This window comes from Vombatus ursinus, unplaced genomic scaffold (genome assembly GCF_900497805.2).
Source record: "Vombatus ursinus unplaced genomic scaffold, bare-nosed wombat genome assembly UNPS02014809.1, whole genome shotgun sequence".
NCBI lineage: Eukaryota > Metazoa > Chordata > Mammalia > Diprotodontia > Vombatidae > Vombatus > Vombatus ursinus.
The window spans coordinates 13365611-13379986 of NW_020954587.1; the positions used below are offsets into that span (position 1 = coordinate 13365611).

Here is a 14376-nt window from a genome sequence, read left to right on the forward strand (position 1 = left end):
ATGTATAAAGATAAATTTAAACCCAAGAGAGTTGATGAGATCATTGAGTATAGAAAAAAAAAAGGGCCCAGGACCAAGCTTTGGGTATACCTCTAGTTCATGGTGTGATGGGGATGAAGATCCAGCAAAGAAGAATGGGAAGGAGAAGCAAGAGAGCAGAGTGCCACAAAAACCAAGGGGAGGGGATCTAGGAGGAAAGGGTAGTCAGTGGTGTCTAAGGTTGAAAAGTCAAGAAGGTCGATGACTGAGAAAAGGCCAATAAATTTGGCAATTACAACACCACTGGTAATTTTTGAAAGAGCAGTTTGAATTGAGGCATGTGATCAGAAGACAGACTGAAGGTTAAGAAAAGAGAAAGAGGGAAGGAAGTGGAGGGATAGAGCTTTAGGGATAGGTGGCTTTTTTATGTTTCGCTGAGAAGCAGGAGAGATTATATGATCACCTTAGCTAGAATCTGGTTAAGAATTTATTGAAGATGGGGAAGGCATAGGCATGTTCATAGACAGCAAACAACCAGTATGTAGGGAGAGACTGATTAGAGTGAGAGAAATGATAGTGAGGGCAATCTGCTGGAGAAAATCAGAGGGGATGTGTTCAAGGGGTTAGCCTAGGCAAGGAGAAAAGGAGTCAAGGAGGAGAGGGGAGAAAAAGAGAAGACAGAATGTATTCAAGGGATATGAGAAGAGGAGTAGAAGAAATTTGTGTTTAATAGTTTCATTTTTTAAAAAAAAATAAAAAAGGCTTTCAGCTCAGAAGATAGAAAGAAGTGCTGAGCGAGGCTTGAGGACAGAAAAGGAAGTTTAGGACAGCCACTGTGGTGAGTGGAATAAAGAAATAATTATAGAGAAGTTGAAGGATTGGTTTGCTGTATAATGACCAAACTGAGATTAGATATCAAATTTTTAGTGGATTCAGCACAGTTCTATGACTTCCTTTAGTTCCATTCAGCAGCATATGAATAGGAGTGAAGAAGGAAGATGGTGGAAGTAATCTAGGGTTGGGTTCAATTGGCAATAGGACAAAGGAGCAAGGATTTGAGAGTAAAGGATAGTTTAATGCTGAACTGGTATAATAAAGAGTTAACATTGGGAAGTGAAGAGAGCTTAGCCAGAACAAAGCCTTGTAGTCCCTCACTGGTAGTGAGGATGAAGAATGGGTTGTATTAAGTAAGTAGATGGGGAGAGTGGAATAACAGATTATGATAAGATAGAAGAATTTTGGACCTGAATATGGAAGTGGTACACTTGTAGGTGACGAATTTAAGATTTCTGTGTGTAGCTGAGGTGAAGTGGAAGAGTAGATCATGGGAGGTGAGTAGATTAAGGAATTGGAAAGTTAGAAGATTTGAGGGAAGATTAATAGGTTTGTTCAAGTCGTTAAGTAGGAGGGCAAGAATTGTAGTAAAGAGGGAGACTATGAACAAGGCCCTAAACTCACCAAGGAAGGTGAGGGTAGTCACCAAGGAAGGTGGCGGACAATGTCCTAGAGAGGGTAGATAACAACCACCAGGATCTGGGTGAATGGCAAATTTCGATAGAATGAATCTCCAAAGAAGGAGAGGCTGCTGAGTGATGGTAGCAGAGGAAGTCTGGAAGTGGCAATAGGGAGCAAGGAATATTCCAGCTCCCCAACAAAGACCAATGAGTTCAGATGATATAAAAGAAGGTGGAATTGCTGCTAAAAAGGATGGCCAGGAAGGTGCTATCATCTGTATGGAACTATGTCTCACTCAGTGCCAAATGATGGAAGGAAAATTACAGGAAGAGATCTAAAATGAAAGAATGTTTGTTAATTATAAAGGAGGAATTCCAAAAGACACAGTGAAAAGGGTGAGGAGAAGTGGAAGGTGATCTGTAAACCTAGAGATGTAAAGTATGTGTGTGTGTGTGTGTGTGTGTGTGTGTGTGTGTGTGTATACATACACACATGTGTATATATACATATATTAATGTGTGTGTGTATACACATGTGAATTATCATGGTTTGGAAAAAAAAACTCAGAAACCATCAAAATGCAAGAAATTGGGGTTATACCAGATTAAAAAAGAAGTAAAAAACAAACACGTAGCTTCTTATACATGTGGCAACTTCAAAATATTCTTTCTAGCAGGCTATAATACTCATTTCTAGAGAACCACCACAAGAACATCAGTCCTGAAAGTTTCTAATCCATAACCAATCCCAAAGTGGCAATGGAATATAAAACAAAAAACTCAAAAGCTATTGTTACAACAATACATTTTTCAAAGAAGGAAAAAAATAAAATCCTCAAAATATACACTTTTCACAATGCACTTTAATTATAAAATTAAATTATAATTTAATTACAAATACTCAAATTTCTTTTGAAGAGAATTGCTTCTCTTTAAATATATATTTTGTTCTCTAGATTAGTAAACCAGGATCAGATTTTTATTAAATTGATATAAGTATCACACCTTGAAATTCTTGGATACCAGCTAACTTTGGGGCATCTAGTAGCCAGTCAGTAAGTGTCTGATTCTTAAATGCAATGCTTCGAAATTGTTTCCCACCATTCACATTCCAGGTTCCAGTACACACTCGAATTTTTTTTGGCTTTGAATATTTATAGAAGTTTTCACACATACTCTTTAGTACCTTTGAAGAGGCTGTAAAAAAAAACAGAAACAAAATTTCATTTTGGCTACATAAATATATTTAATAAAATCAACCAAGCTAATTCAGGAAACATGCCAGGATGATGAAGTTCTCATCAAAACATACATATAAGCATAAAGTACATGCAAAGACATACAAAACTATCAGCTGTGAAAGCAAATTCCAGCACAATGCACTTAACCAATTAACAACAACAAAAGGGACATCACAATAAGCAAAAGTAAAAGCTACTACACTAAAACTGTGGCAATGTCATATGCCTAATCAATAGTTTTGTTCAAACGAACTGGCACATTATAATTTAATCTGAAATGTCTGACAGCTGTATGTAAATTAATATAGAATTTAATCTATTTCTTTCTAGTTTTTTTATTACAGTTATTATCAGAGAATGGTTAAATTTTCTGTGCTGAAAATAGAATTTTCTTTAAGAATTATTTACATTTAATATTTTTGGTGCTGGTAGCCTGGTAAGTTACTAGTCACTGATAAAACATCTAGAGTAGTACTATAAAATAAATGATGTCAGAAACTGAAAAGAAAAATGGATATGTGAAATGATAACACTAAATATTTGTACATTTAAAAAAACTAAATACCATTTTTTATCTAGGGTTATGATGGATCTTTTTTTTTCTTCTGCTTCTATTTTGTGGCACAGTGGAAGTACTCGAAGTCAGAAAACCTGGGTTCAAATTTGAGCTCTGTTTGACTACAGGCAAGTCACTTATCCCTCTCTAAACCCCTCATCTGTAAAATGGAGATAAAACTTGCATTAACATATCTCCTAGGATTGTTGTGAAAAAAGTAAGTCTTATTTCTATTCGAGTCATTTGTACTTCATTTTTGTTAAGCTTGAACACTAATTAGAAGCTGATAATAACTGCCATTTATTTGTAGCTTTATAGAGTTTCCATACACGTTATCTCACTTGATTCATACAACTATCCTGCAAAATAGTAATGCAAGTATTATCCCCATTTTATAGAGGAGGAGACAGGCTTGAGAAGTGAGGTGTCTAGTCTAAAATCATATAGCTGTTAATAGTGAAGCTGGTATATAGAATCAGGTCTTTTGACTCTAGGACTCCAACTCTACCTCAGGACTTAAGGACTTGGTATCCAAAGGGGGCCATTAATAGTTAAAAGGAGAATAACTCAGAACCATATACACACTTTACTCACGTGCCATTCACCATTCTTCATTTAGTCATACAACAAGATGCTATTTTGTAAGTTTTAAAGGGAGAGAGTACAACTCAAATAACACTTACTGGTTAAACAGTAATCAAAATATAATTGCTGGATTCAAGTATTATGAGCAAATGTTTGGGAACACAGAGGGTACATAGATATATAGTGTACACATATACAATACTCTCTACAGATGTTCCTTTCACAAATTTAATTAAGCCTATCTGGTTTATAAATAAGCATAAATCACCAGGTACCACACTGCTGCTGCACGTACACCTTATGACTATGACAACCTTACTTCATATAAGAGTTAAGATTTTTAAATCACTGAATACCTTTCTTAGTCATCAAATACATTTATCCAAATATATATGCAACACACAAGAATTAGTTAGGCACTTAGAAAAATATACTGATATCTCTATTAACAAAGATGTACTCAACATGTTTTCAGGACCTTTATTACCAAAATCTAGAAATTAACCAGAAGCACAGGGATTTTTTCTAACTAGGACAGGGAATTTTCCTTCACTTCCCTGTGATAAGCTATTCTCCCATTGTAGAGCCCCCCAAGGGCTGTCTTCCATTCCCTCTCAGTTTTAGAATTGCATCAGACCCTTTATTTTCCCTCATTTCCTGTTCTAGGCCAAGCTTAGCCCAGGTCATTTCAATGATTCTACAATTACTAATTAAAACAGAAGCTCTTTTTCCTTCTATCTTCACGTAGTAATGCTGGATCAGAAAGGTGTCCCACCTGGTAGTAGGAATTGTTCCAAACCTAAGGAACACCACCTCCCTGGAAGCTGAGCTTTTCTGCCTCAGGAGACGAGGAAGTTACACCAGTGGTTTAAGAACCAACTGCTCACTCCGCCTATAACTCCTATCATATGCCCTTTATTAAATCAGTTGTCAAGTCTGGTCAATTCTGCCTCTACAACACCTCTCACATTGATTCCCCAATGAATAATGTACACAGCCACCATCCTGGTCTAGGCCTCTATCTCCTCTTGCCTAGACTATTATAATGGCCTCCTCATGGTTTTCTTCTTAAGTCCCTCCCTTCTCCAATCCATCCTTTTCCTGACTTAGAAAACAACAAATTAACATTATTTGTGTTTTATTGTATTTTTATTTATTTTGTGAAAACATTTCCCTATATCATTTTAATCAGGTTCAGGACAGGAGTTTGACACTTCTGCTCTACACAGCTACAAAACTGACATTCTTGAAGGGCAGGTCTTACCTGCTTTCAGTGACTCCTTATGGCCATTAGAATAAAATTTCTGTTTAGCATTTAAAGCTCCTTACAAATTGTCTTTAACACATCTTGCCTGGCTAATCCCACAGTCCCCACTCATGAACACTTTGTTATGGGCAAACTGGCCTACATGCTATCTCCCATACATTTCATTTCCTACTCTGCTTTTTCAGAGGCTGTCTCCTCTGCCCCTAGATCAGGAATGCTCTGCTTCCTCATCTCTGCCTCACAGAATCCTTAGCTTCCTTTAAAGCACAGTTCAAGAATTATAGTTCCTAGTTTTCTCCCAGTAGAATGGCAGATAACGGTTTTATTAATGGAAATGACACTAAAGAAGATTCATTACTATCTACTTCAATAGTATACCTTAAGAACCACTGGGTCTTTCCTTGAAAGATGAAAACTCTACATATGTTTGTTCTATTATGATGTGAGCTTCTTGAGAGCAGAGACTGTATAACTTTTCTATTTGAAATGTTCTGCATATATGAAGTGACTAACAATTTTTTTTTTTATCATTCATTCACTCATGTAGAAGAGGTGACCTTGGGGAGATGGGCTACCTCTTCATCAGAGATAAGAGTAAAAGAAAAGACAGTGGGAGATGATATGGATGGGGGAAAGAGGATGGAGGATGAGGGAATTCTGAGCTAATGACTCCAACTTTTTCAGTGGATTATGAGGCAGAGTTCTTAGCTCTAAGGGTAGGAGGGTAGGATTGCTCAGGCGCTCTTGAGGAAAAAATAGAAGGGAGGGGACAGGAAGTAAAGAAAAGCAGCCTTAGAGAGGAAAATCTTAAAATATAATACCAACAACACTTTAAGGGAGAGAAAAATAAGATTAAATTTTCATTTAAATTTATATCTTAAGGTTTCTGGTCATTGTCACAGCTATTAATCACATGCTTAGCTGCAAAGAACAAGTTTATCAACCAGCTCAGATATTTCATGGTAAAAGGTACCCGGGACCAGTCACCAGGAGAATAATTAGGCCCTCTAACTTAATTAACAACCCAAGTGCTTTTTTATGTCAAAAGATCCCTAATCATACAATTGGCTAGCATAGGTCTTCAATCACAGGAAAAAAACCCTTTTTATTCTTCAGTAAAAGAACCTTCTAAGATGAGCTATTTTGCCTCTGACTACCCTCAAAAATCCATTCTCTACTGTGACTAATACTATAGCAACTGGGTTTCTAAAATTTGTCTATTAATATTAAGGAAAAATACCAAAAACATTGATTTTGTTTGATTCAAAGAAAAACTAAATGTAAAGGCCGGTTGTGTCAACTAAAGCATTTGTTAGAACAAGGACCTGGAAAGCTTCATATTTGATCACAGAAAAGGGTATTTATTTCATCTTCCCAAAACCAGAAACTTTTCCTCAATAAAAGCCAACATTTATCTATACTACAGAATGTATAAGCCAAAATAAGAGAATATTTTTAAAGTAAAGGTTTTACGTGTTATTCAAATGACCTATTTTAGAGAACATTAGAAAGAAAAACATTATTTTGCATATTGTTTAATTTGCTGTACTATACCTGACTGCAATGTCTGCTCAGAAACTTTGGATGCATCAAGAAGAAAACAAGAAGACATTAGTAAAATAGTTACTGTCATAAAATCCATAGTGATGTGAGAAAACATGCTCTAAAATATTTCTGAGATGGCTTCACTTTTTAAAAAAAACTCATTTTGAAAAAAATATTTTTACTAGCAAGAAGTTAAAAATAATCAAAGAGATAGCTTCACGGTATAACTTTCAGTTCTCTACCAATTTTAACATGAGTATTTCAGAGATTTACAACCAGCAGGCCACATTATTCCTTGAACTGCCCCACAGGCTACTAATATTTGTGTGCACATGAATTCTGGTGGTCAAAGCAGAAAATGAGAAAGCAGTGAGTGTTACTCTGGAATGACTTGCTTTGTCATTTTAAGTGTGATTTAGTGTCTCTGAAGGATTCTGCCATGATTTAAACTTTTTAAGACGGAGTCCTGAGTCATTTGTTCTCATGGAATCAACAGCTGCTCACCTAGATGAAATGACTGAATTCTTTCCAGGGTTTCAAGATATTATTCACAGCCAACTCTTGAATATTCAGAGGTTAATGATTCAGTCTGTGGATTTGGATCCATTTGTTTCTCCCTTGGCTGGTCACTTTCTCATGGATTTAGCACCACCAGAGGGTGGTCAGGGGCAGAAAGAAAGTAATGAAAATCACTTTCTTACTTGTAAGCAGTTCTCCAAGTATGGTGGAGGAGGAAGTTAACACAAATGGGTAAAATGAGATATCTAGATGGCAAATCAATTTAAATTATCCAAACTGCATGGGATTTCACAACAAATAATTGAGAGTTGGATATAAATTACCTTTGGGCCACTTTATGGTATTAACAACAAAAAAATTCACCTTACTATGCAAGTAATTTACTTGCAGATAATGTTAAAGCTCAAAGAGATCTTAGTGATAATCTAATCTAAAAAATTTTCATTTTACAGATGAGTATTACTTGGTAGAAGATCAATTACCACTTGCATAAACAAAAAAAAGAAAGAATACTTTTTTGGAGTACTGTAACAGAAGACATGATAATTTCCAGAGCGCTTAACAGGTAAAAGAGGTAGTATAATGAAGTCAAGAAGAGATGGCTTCAAGTCCCATCTCTGACACAAGGTGGCTGTGTGACTCTGGGAAAGTTATTTAACCTCTGAGTGCTCCTGGTTATCCATGTAAAATTCAAATAGAAAAGGACCCCTGTGGTTACATATTGACTTAGAAAACCTCAAATTAGCATTACCTATATTGTACTACATTTTTATTTATTTGGTTAAGCATTCCTCAATCACATTTTAATGTGGTTTAGACAATTACAATTTAATGTGGTTCAGGTCTACTCTACTCTTTGAGTTTTGCTGGTGAGTTTGACACCTCTGTGGGACAGTTAGGTGGAAAAGTAGATAGAATGCCAGGCCCGAAGTCATAAAGACTCAGATTCCTGAGTTCAAATCCAGCCTCAGACACTTATTAGCTATGTGACCCTGGGCAAGTCACTTAACCCCATTTGCCTCAGTTTTCTCATTTGTAAAACGAATTGGAGAAGAAAATGGCAAGCCACTCCAGGATCTTTGTCAAGAAAACCCGAAATGAGGTCAAGAAGAGTTGGACACAACTGAAATGACTGAACAACAACACTGACATCTCTGCTCCAGGCGATCATTTAAGATTATAAATTTCTGTACGGTTGATAATTTGTTTTGGTGGAGAGGGTTTCCTCAGCAGGAGTTTCCTATACCAATCAAATCGCAAGTCCAGCCTTCCCAGTCTCCCCCTCCCTCCACCCCCAGTTAAAGTGGAAAGAGATTCCGTTTTAATCAAATTACAGAGTCAAATTTTAAGCTTTTGGTGTTACTAATACTGACATGCCTCTCACTAACTCTCATTCATTAGAGATGGAAGTAATAGTAACTGACAAATTTGGGATGGTTTTGTATTGAAGTCTACTGCCATGATTTTTCCATTGCTAATTAACATAAATTATTGGAACATTATAAGTTTTAAAGATGAGGCCAATTCATAAGATAGGGTTACATAAATTTCAGAAAAGGATTAGTTGATTATTTTATGGAGCATACAATTTATGTTCACCTCAAACACAGTTACTCCTTTAAAACTAATTGACTCAACTATAGGCAACAAAAATGCCTGTGGTTCAATTTGTGGTTTAGTAATGATAATAGTAAAATTATATTTTTAATGCAAGCCTTCTTTAAAGAAGTGCTTAATTTATTTTCTTAGCACTTGAAACAATTACACTATAGTTTAATTAACTCCATTATAATTATTAGAAATACGCAAAAGATAAACTTTACAAGTTTTTTCTACATGAGTTTTCAGGACAGAAAATACAATTCCACCAGCAAATAAAACAATAGTTTAAACATAAGATGACAAATGTACATACCTCGTAAGCCTCCAGTAGTTAGTAGCGCTCGGGCTTTATCTGCCAAGTCACTATTTAAAGTACTCCCCAGCAGCAAAATATCAATGGCTTCTTGCTTGGAGCTGTCAAAGAAGTTATTCTGAATTGTTCTGGTTACAGAACGAGCACCATCTTTTAACTTTCCAGACTGTGGAGGAAAGAATATGTATGAATCCTAAGTAAAAAATCATTATTGTAACTCAAAAGGACAGTCTAAAACTTAGTTTAGTTATATGAGGATACTAATTAAAAGGTAAGTTTTTTGTTTTGAAAGTCTACCACTTATTTTCTAGTATTGTATTTTTTTTTTTTTTTTGGCTAGGCAATGGGGTTAAGTGACTTGCCCAGAGTCACACAGCTAATGCATGTTATGTGTCTGAGGCCAGATTTGAACTCAGGTCCTCCTGACTCCAGGGCCAGTGCTCTATCCACTGAGCCACCTAGCTGCCCCTTATCACTTATTTTCTAATCACAACGTTTCAACCTTTGTCATCTTTCTATTAAGATGAATTTGAAGATGATAAAAATTCAGTACAACTTAAACATGAACAGTGCCAATATTGCACGTAATAATGGATTCTGTGCAGTACCAAATTTCCTCATGATAATGCAGCTAAAAAATGTACATGCTTTAAAAAATAAGAAGTTTAAAAGAAAAAGTCTCCTTGGTCCTGAAATTCAAGGATGTAAAGTATTTACAGACTCTTTCAAAACCATCATCTTTGGGCTAAAAAACAAAGAAATTAAAAAGATATTCTAATCTAGAGTAGGAATTCTTAACGTAAACATTCTCTACTACTTAACTCTAAAAAGATAGTTAGAAGTTGTTTACAGAAATATTTTATGTAATCTTCACTTAAATATTGTTATTTTGTTCCATAGGTAAACAGTGAAAGAGAAATAGCATCAAATCCTTGGAATCAGAAGACCTAGGTTCAAGTCCTCTCTCTGATACACACTAGCTGTGTGATCATGATCAAATCACTTAGCCTCTCAGTTAAGAGAGTCTCTCCCAGAAACCCTCTAAGATAATATAGAGATGACTTGCTAAATTAACCTAAATTGAAACAATTCATTAGTGGAGGTTGAGGTGGGAATAGGGGTAGGGAATATACATATTACTAGCCACCAAAGAATTTTTGAGCTAGAGGAGACTACAGGAATGACCTAGTCTCACTCTCTCATTGTTAGGAAACTTGGGCCTAACCAACATTCAGTTACTCGAACAAAGCCACACAGCTAATAGGCACAGTGGTATAAACAGGAGTAAAACTCAGATTTGCCAATTTGGGGCCAGCATTCTTACTACATCACTTTGCTATTTAAAAACATATACTGGGGCAGCTAGGTGGTGCAGTGGATAGAGCACAGGCCCTAAAGTCAGAAGGACTTGAGTTCAAATCCAGCCTCAAAGCAAACACTTGACACTGACTAGCTGTGTGACCCTGGGCAAGTCACTTAACCCCAACTGCCTAACCAAAAAAAAAATATACTAAACTACACATCAAGGAAGATGACTTTTTAACACAATCTTTAGTGAACAGTCATTAGTTACATAAAAGTGTATGTGTGTGATCAACTATGCTATTTGATTTAGTTTTGTCCTAAGGACATTTTGGTGGCTGGTCCCTGTATTTTAAAATCTTCAGAAAATTTCAATGTTCAATTTTAGCTTTTTTAAAGAGAGCACTTCTAAATATTAAGATGCATTTTTTTTAGATTAAAGAGTCAAAAGAATTTTTAAAAATCACATCACTGAATGAAGGCTGAAGTAAATGGACAAATACTCAATTTGGTTTATAAAAATAGAATTTCTATAATACATACAATGTGATTCAAAAAGACACTCACCATTGTCAGGCAGTTAATCGAAAGGAACCCAGAGAAAGCAAGAGAAAGAGCAGCTGAGATTAGATTTTAGGAAAATTAAGAAGAGTATGACTTATACATAAATATTACCACATATATATGTGTATGTATGTATGTATATGTATATTTTTATGGCTATCATGCTGCTGTCCAAAAGAAAATATGACAAAGATAAACATCCGTGAGTGATGGCACAGTATTTCAGGCAAACAGTATTTAAAATTAGAAGAGAGGATTTAAAAAAATAGTAAAGAAAGCACTTTAAAGCCGATATTGGAAGGCATACCTTGGGACAATTCAATTAAACTCAACTAACATTTATCAATTACCAACTACGTGCAAGGCTCTGGGAATACAAAACTACGGCATATTCATAGCCAAACGATTGTGAAGTATTGCTGATTCTCACCCTCTCATCCAATCCCCTCTCTCTACCTAGGCATCTACCATCCTATTTTAGTACTCTATCCCTTCTTGCCTACGCTATTACAACAGACTCCTAAGTGATCTTCTTATTTCTAGTCTTCCTAAACATGTGAAATTGTTTTTAGGAATGATTTTCCTAAAGCCCTATCCTAAAGGGGTTTATATTCTACCTAGTAGAAATGAAATTCTATGTAGTGTTGATCCCAAATTACAGTACAATATGTTATAGCAATAATAAATATATAAGAAAGTAGAGAGGGAAAGGGGAAAGGGAAATCTCAAAAGTTTTCTAAAAATATCTATGTAGGGACATACCACTAAGAACCAGATGAAACAGGAAAGGCTTTAGGGAGGTCACAACTGAAGGAAAATAAGGATTCTTATCATGGGGGATGGCTGGTCCAAAAGTAGAGGTAAGGTTGGTTACATGTTGAGTTCAAATAACAGCTGGGAATACAGTTTGGTTTGCATATCGATCACACTGAAGATGAGGCTAGGAAGTATGTGCATGCCAGACTATGCAGGTCTTAATTACCAGTTCAAGAAGTTTGCATTTTTTATAGAGGAAATAGGGAGCCACTGATGGTTTTTGAGCACAGTGACTGTCAAACCTTGTCTTTATGAAGACTATTTGGGTAGAGAAACAACTGAAGAAGGGAGAGATAGGAGATAGGGCGACTGAGAGGGAGACTAACAAGGAGGCCATGATAGTTCAAGGAGGGGCTGAATTAATGCCACGACTGTGAACAGAGATGTGATAAAAGATGCAACTGTTACCTAAACTGGGCTGGTTTCCCATTAAAGAAACAGGCCGCTGTTTTCGGAATTTTTTTTCTTTCTGATGGACGCGGGTTTCAATCACTGGTGTGGCTTCCCTATTAACTAAGGCATAAAAAACTTTAGCTTATGAGGAGGTGGTGCTCTCGAGGATTGTGAGAATTTCAACCTCCTTGTCTTTCTGATCTAGTATTGCCATGGTGATGAAGGGGAACCTCGTGAATCAGTGACTGTATCCTTTTTAATCTTGTAAGTAGATTTTAAATTGCATTTTTTGTAGTACCTAAGCCCAAATCATTGGCTCAGAGTGAGCTAAGTGTGGATACAACTCTTTGGTGTTAGTCAGCTGGACTGGATGCTAATGGTTGATGTTTGAGGTTCAAGTGTAGGGAGGGCAATGCTATGGCTCCAAAGCCAGATGGCTAGATATTGGGGGGAGGGGGATCTGGCACCCTGAGGATGTTACACTATTGGCTGCACATGGTGACTCCTCTCAATGGGAAAAAGAGGGGATCCTTACCCTGCAGATTAGCTAGATGGATGATTTAGGAGCATGATAAGGGGAATAAGGGTACTACAAAAGTCAATATTTCCTAAAAAATGATGAACAGGCTGACTTCAGAAAAACCTGGAAAGCCTTGTATGGTCTGATGCTAAGTGAAGTGAGCAGAACCAAGAGAATGTTGTACACAATAACAGCCATGTTGTGCGATGACTAATATTGATAAACTTAATTCTTCCCAGCAATACAAGGATCTAAGACATCTCCAAAGGCCTCGTGATGGAAAATGCTATCCAGATCCGAAGAAAGAACTATGGAATTTGAATGCAGAGCAAAGCATACTATTTGCTATTTTTTTTTCTCTTCTGTTGAGTTTTGTTTCCTCTTTCTGGTGGTTCCTCCTATTGGTTCTAATTTTTACTTACAATATCACTAATCTGAAAATATGTTTAATAAGAATGTATATATATATATATATATATATATAGCCTATATCAGATTATGCACCGTCTTGGGGAGGGTGGTGAGGGGGAAGGGGAAGAATAACTTTAAACTCAAAAACATATTTAAGTGATTGTTAATAAATCAAAATAAATTAATAAAAATTTAAAAAAGAATAAAAATAAGTCAATATTCCCAGGCTCTTGCTAATGCAAGCGGCTAGACTGATAGCTGATGAAAATGAAAATAAATTATTTCAGTACATTAAGCAACTAGAGACAGATGTGAACACTTGGTTGATTTACTTTTAGCCAGTTAAATCAGTTAGAGGTCCAGAATGAAAGTTATTCTTGTCTCTTTTTAGGTGGCTCACGGGGGGAGTTCAGCATACCTGATGCCATAAAGATGAAGAATTCATATATAACCTGTTCCCCAATGGGGGTCAGCAAGAGAGGGGGTTAAAGTACTAAAATAATAGGGTTTAGTGACCTGGAGCTATGTCCCTCCACCATAACCTCTCCATTCTACATGACCAATGTGTCACAAGCACAGATCCTGATTTGTAGTGTCAGGCTTTAGCTACAGACCTTCCCTACCAGTCTCCTACAACGGCCTGAACAGACTCACTTGTGACATTTGAAGGAGAGAATGGGACAGCCACTAGGACACCAGAAAAAAGCAGTGCTCTGGGGATGATGAAAGAAGGCATCCCTTTCCTCTGTGTTCCCTGCTGTGGTGGGCAGAAGGTGAGGAAACACTGTCAGCTAAGAAGCATTCCAGATCACCTTCACCATCCTTTCTCAGAAATGACTGAATTTTCCTTCATACTGCTAATTTAATGGGCAAAAGTCTCAAAGAGTCCCCATTTTCTAAGGCCCAGCGTTGGGGTAACTAGGTGCTCAATACAGTCAAAATTCAATATGAGGCAGCTACATGACAATGGATAGAACTCTGGGCCTGGAGTCAGGAAGAGCTGAGTTCAAATCCAGCCTCAGACACTTATTAGATATGTGACCCTGGGCAAGTCACTTAATTTCTCTGTAATCTCAGTTTCCTCATCCATAAAATGGGGATAAAAAAATTGCACCTATCTCTCAGGGTTGTAGTGACAATAAAATGAGATGATAATTGTAAAGTATTTAGTACAGTGCCAGGCACATAGTAGGCACTTAATGCTTGTTCTCTTCCTTTTTCCCCTCTGATGTCCATCACTACACTAATATAATATTGGCTTGGCTGAACAAAGACATGGTGGTAGAGACATTAGATCAGATGGTGATCT

The 14376-nt window shown here is 36.5% G+C and overlaps 1 protein-coding gene across 3 annotated transcripts in view; it reads right to left on the reverse strand.

Moving 5' to 3' along the window:
• SYNJ1 (synaptojanin 1) overlaps positions 1–14376 on the reverse strand; it is an 84525-nt gene that overhangs the window by 42814 nt on the left and 27335 nt on the right. For all 3 annotated transcript variants that reach the window (XM_027875472.1, XM_027875474.1, XM_027875473.1), the window contains exons 10-11: positions 9062–9227; positions 2439–2630 (exon numbers count right to left, since the gene is read on the reverse strand). In XM_027875472.1, coding sequence (XP_027731273.1) covers positions 2439–2630; positions 9062–9227 — 358 coding nt within the window. The remainder of the gene's footprint in view (positions 1–2438; positions 2631–9061; positions 9228–14376) is intronic.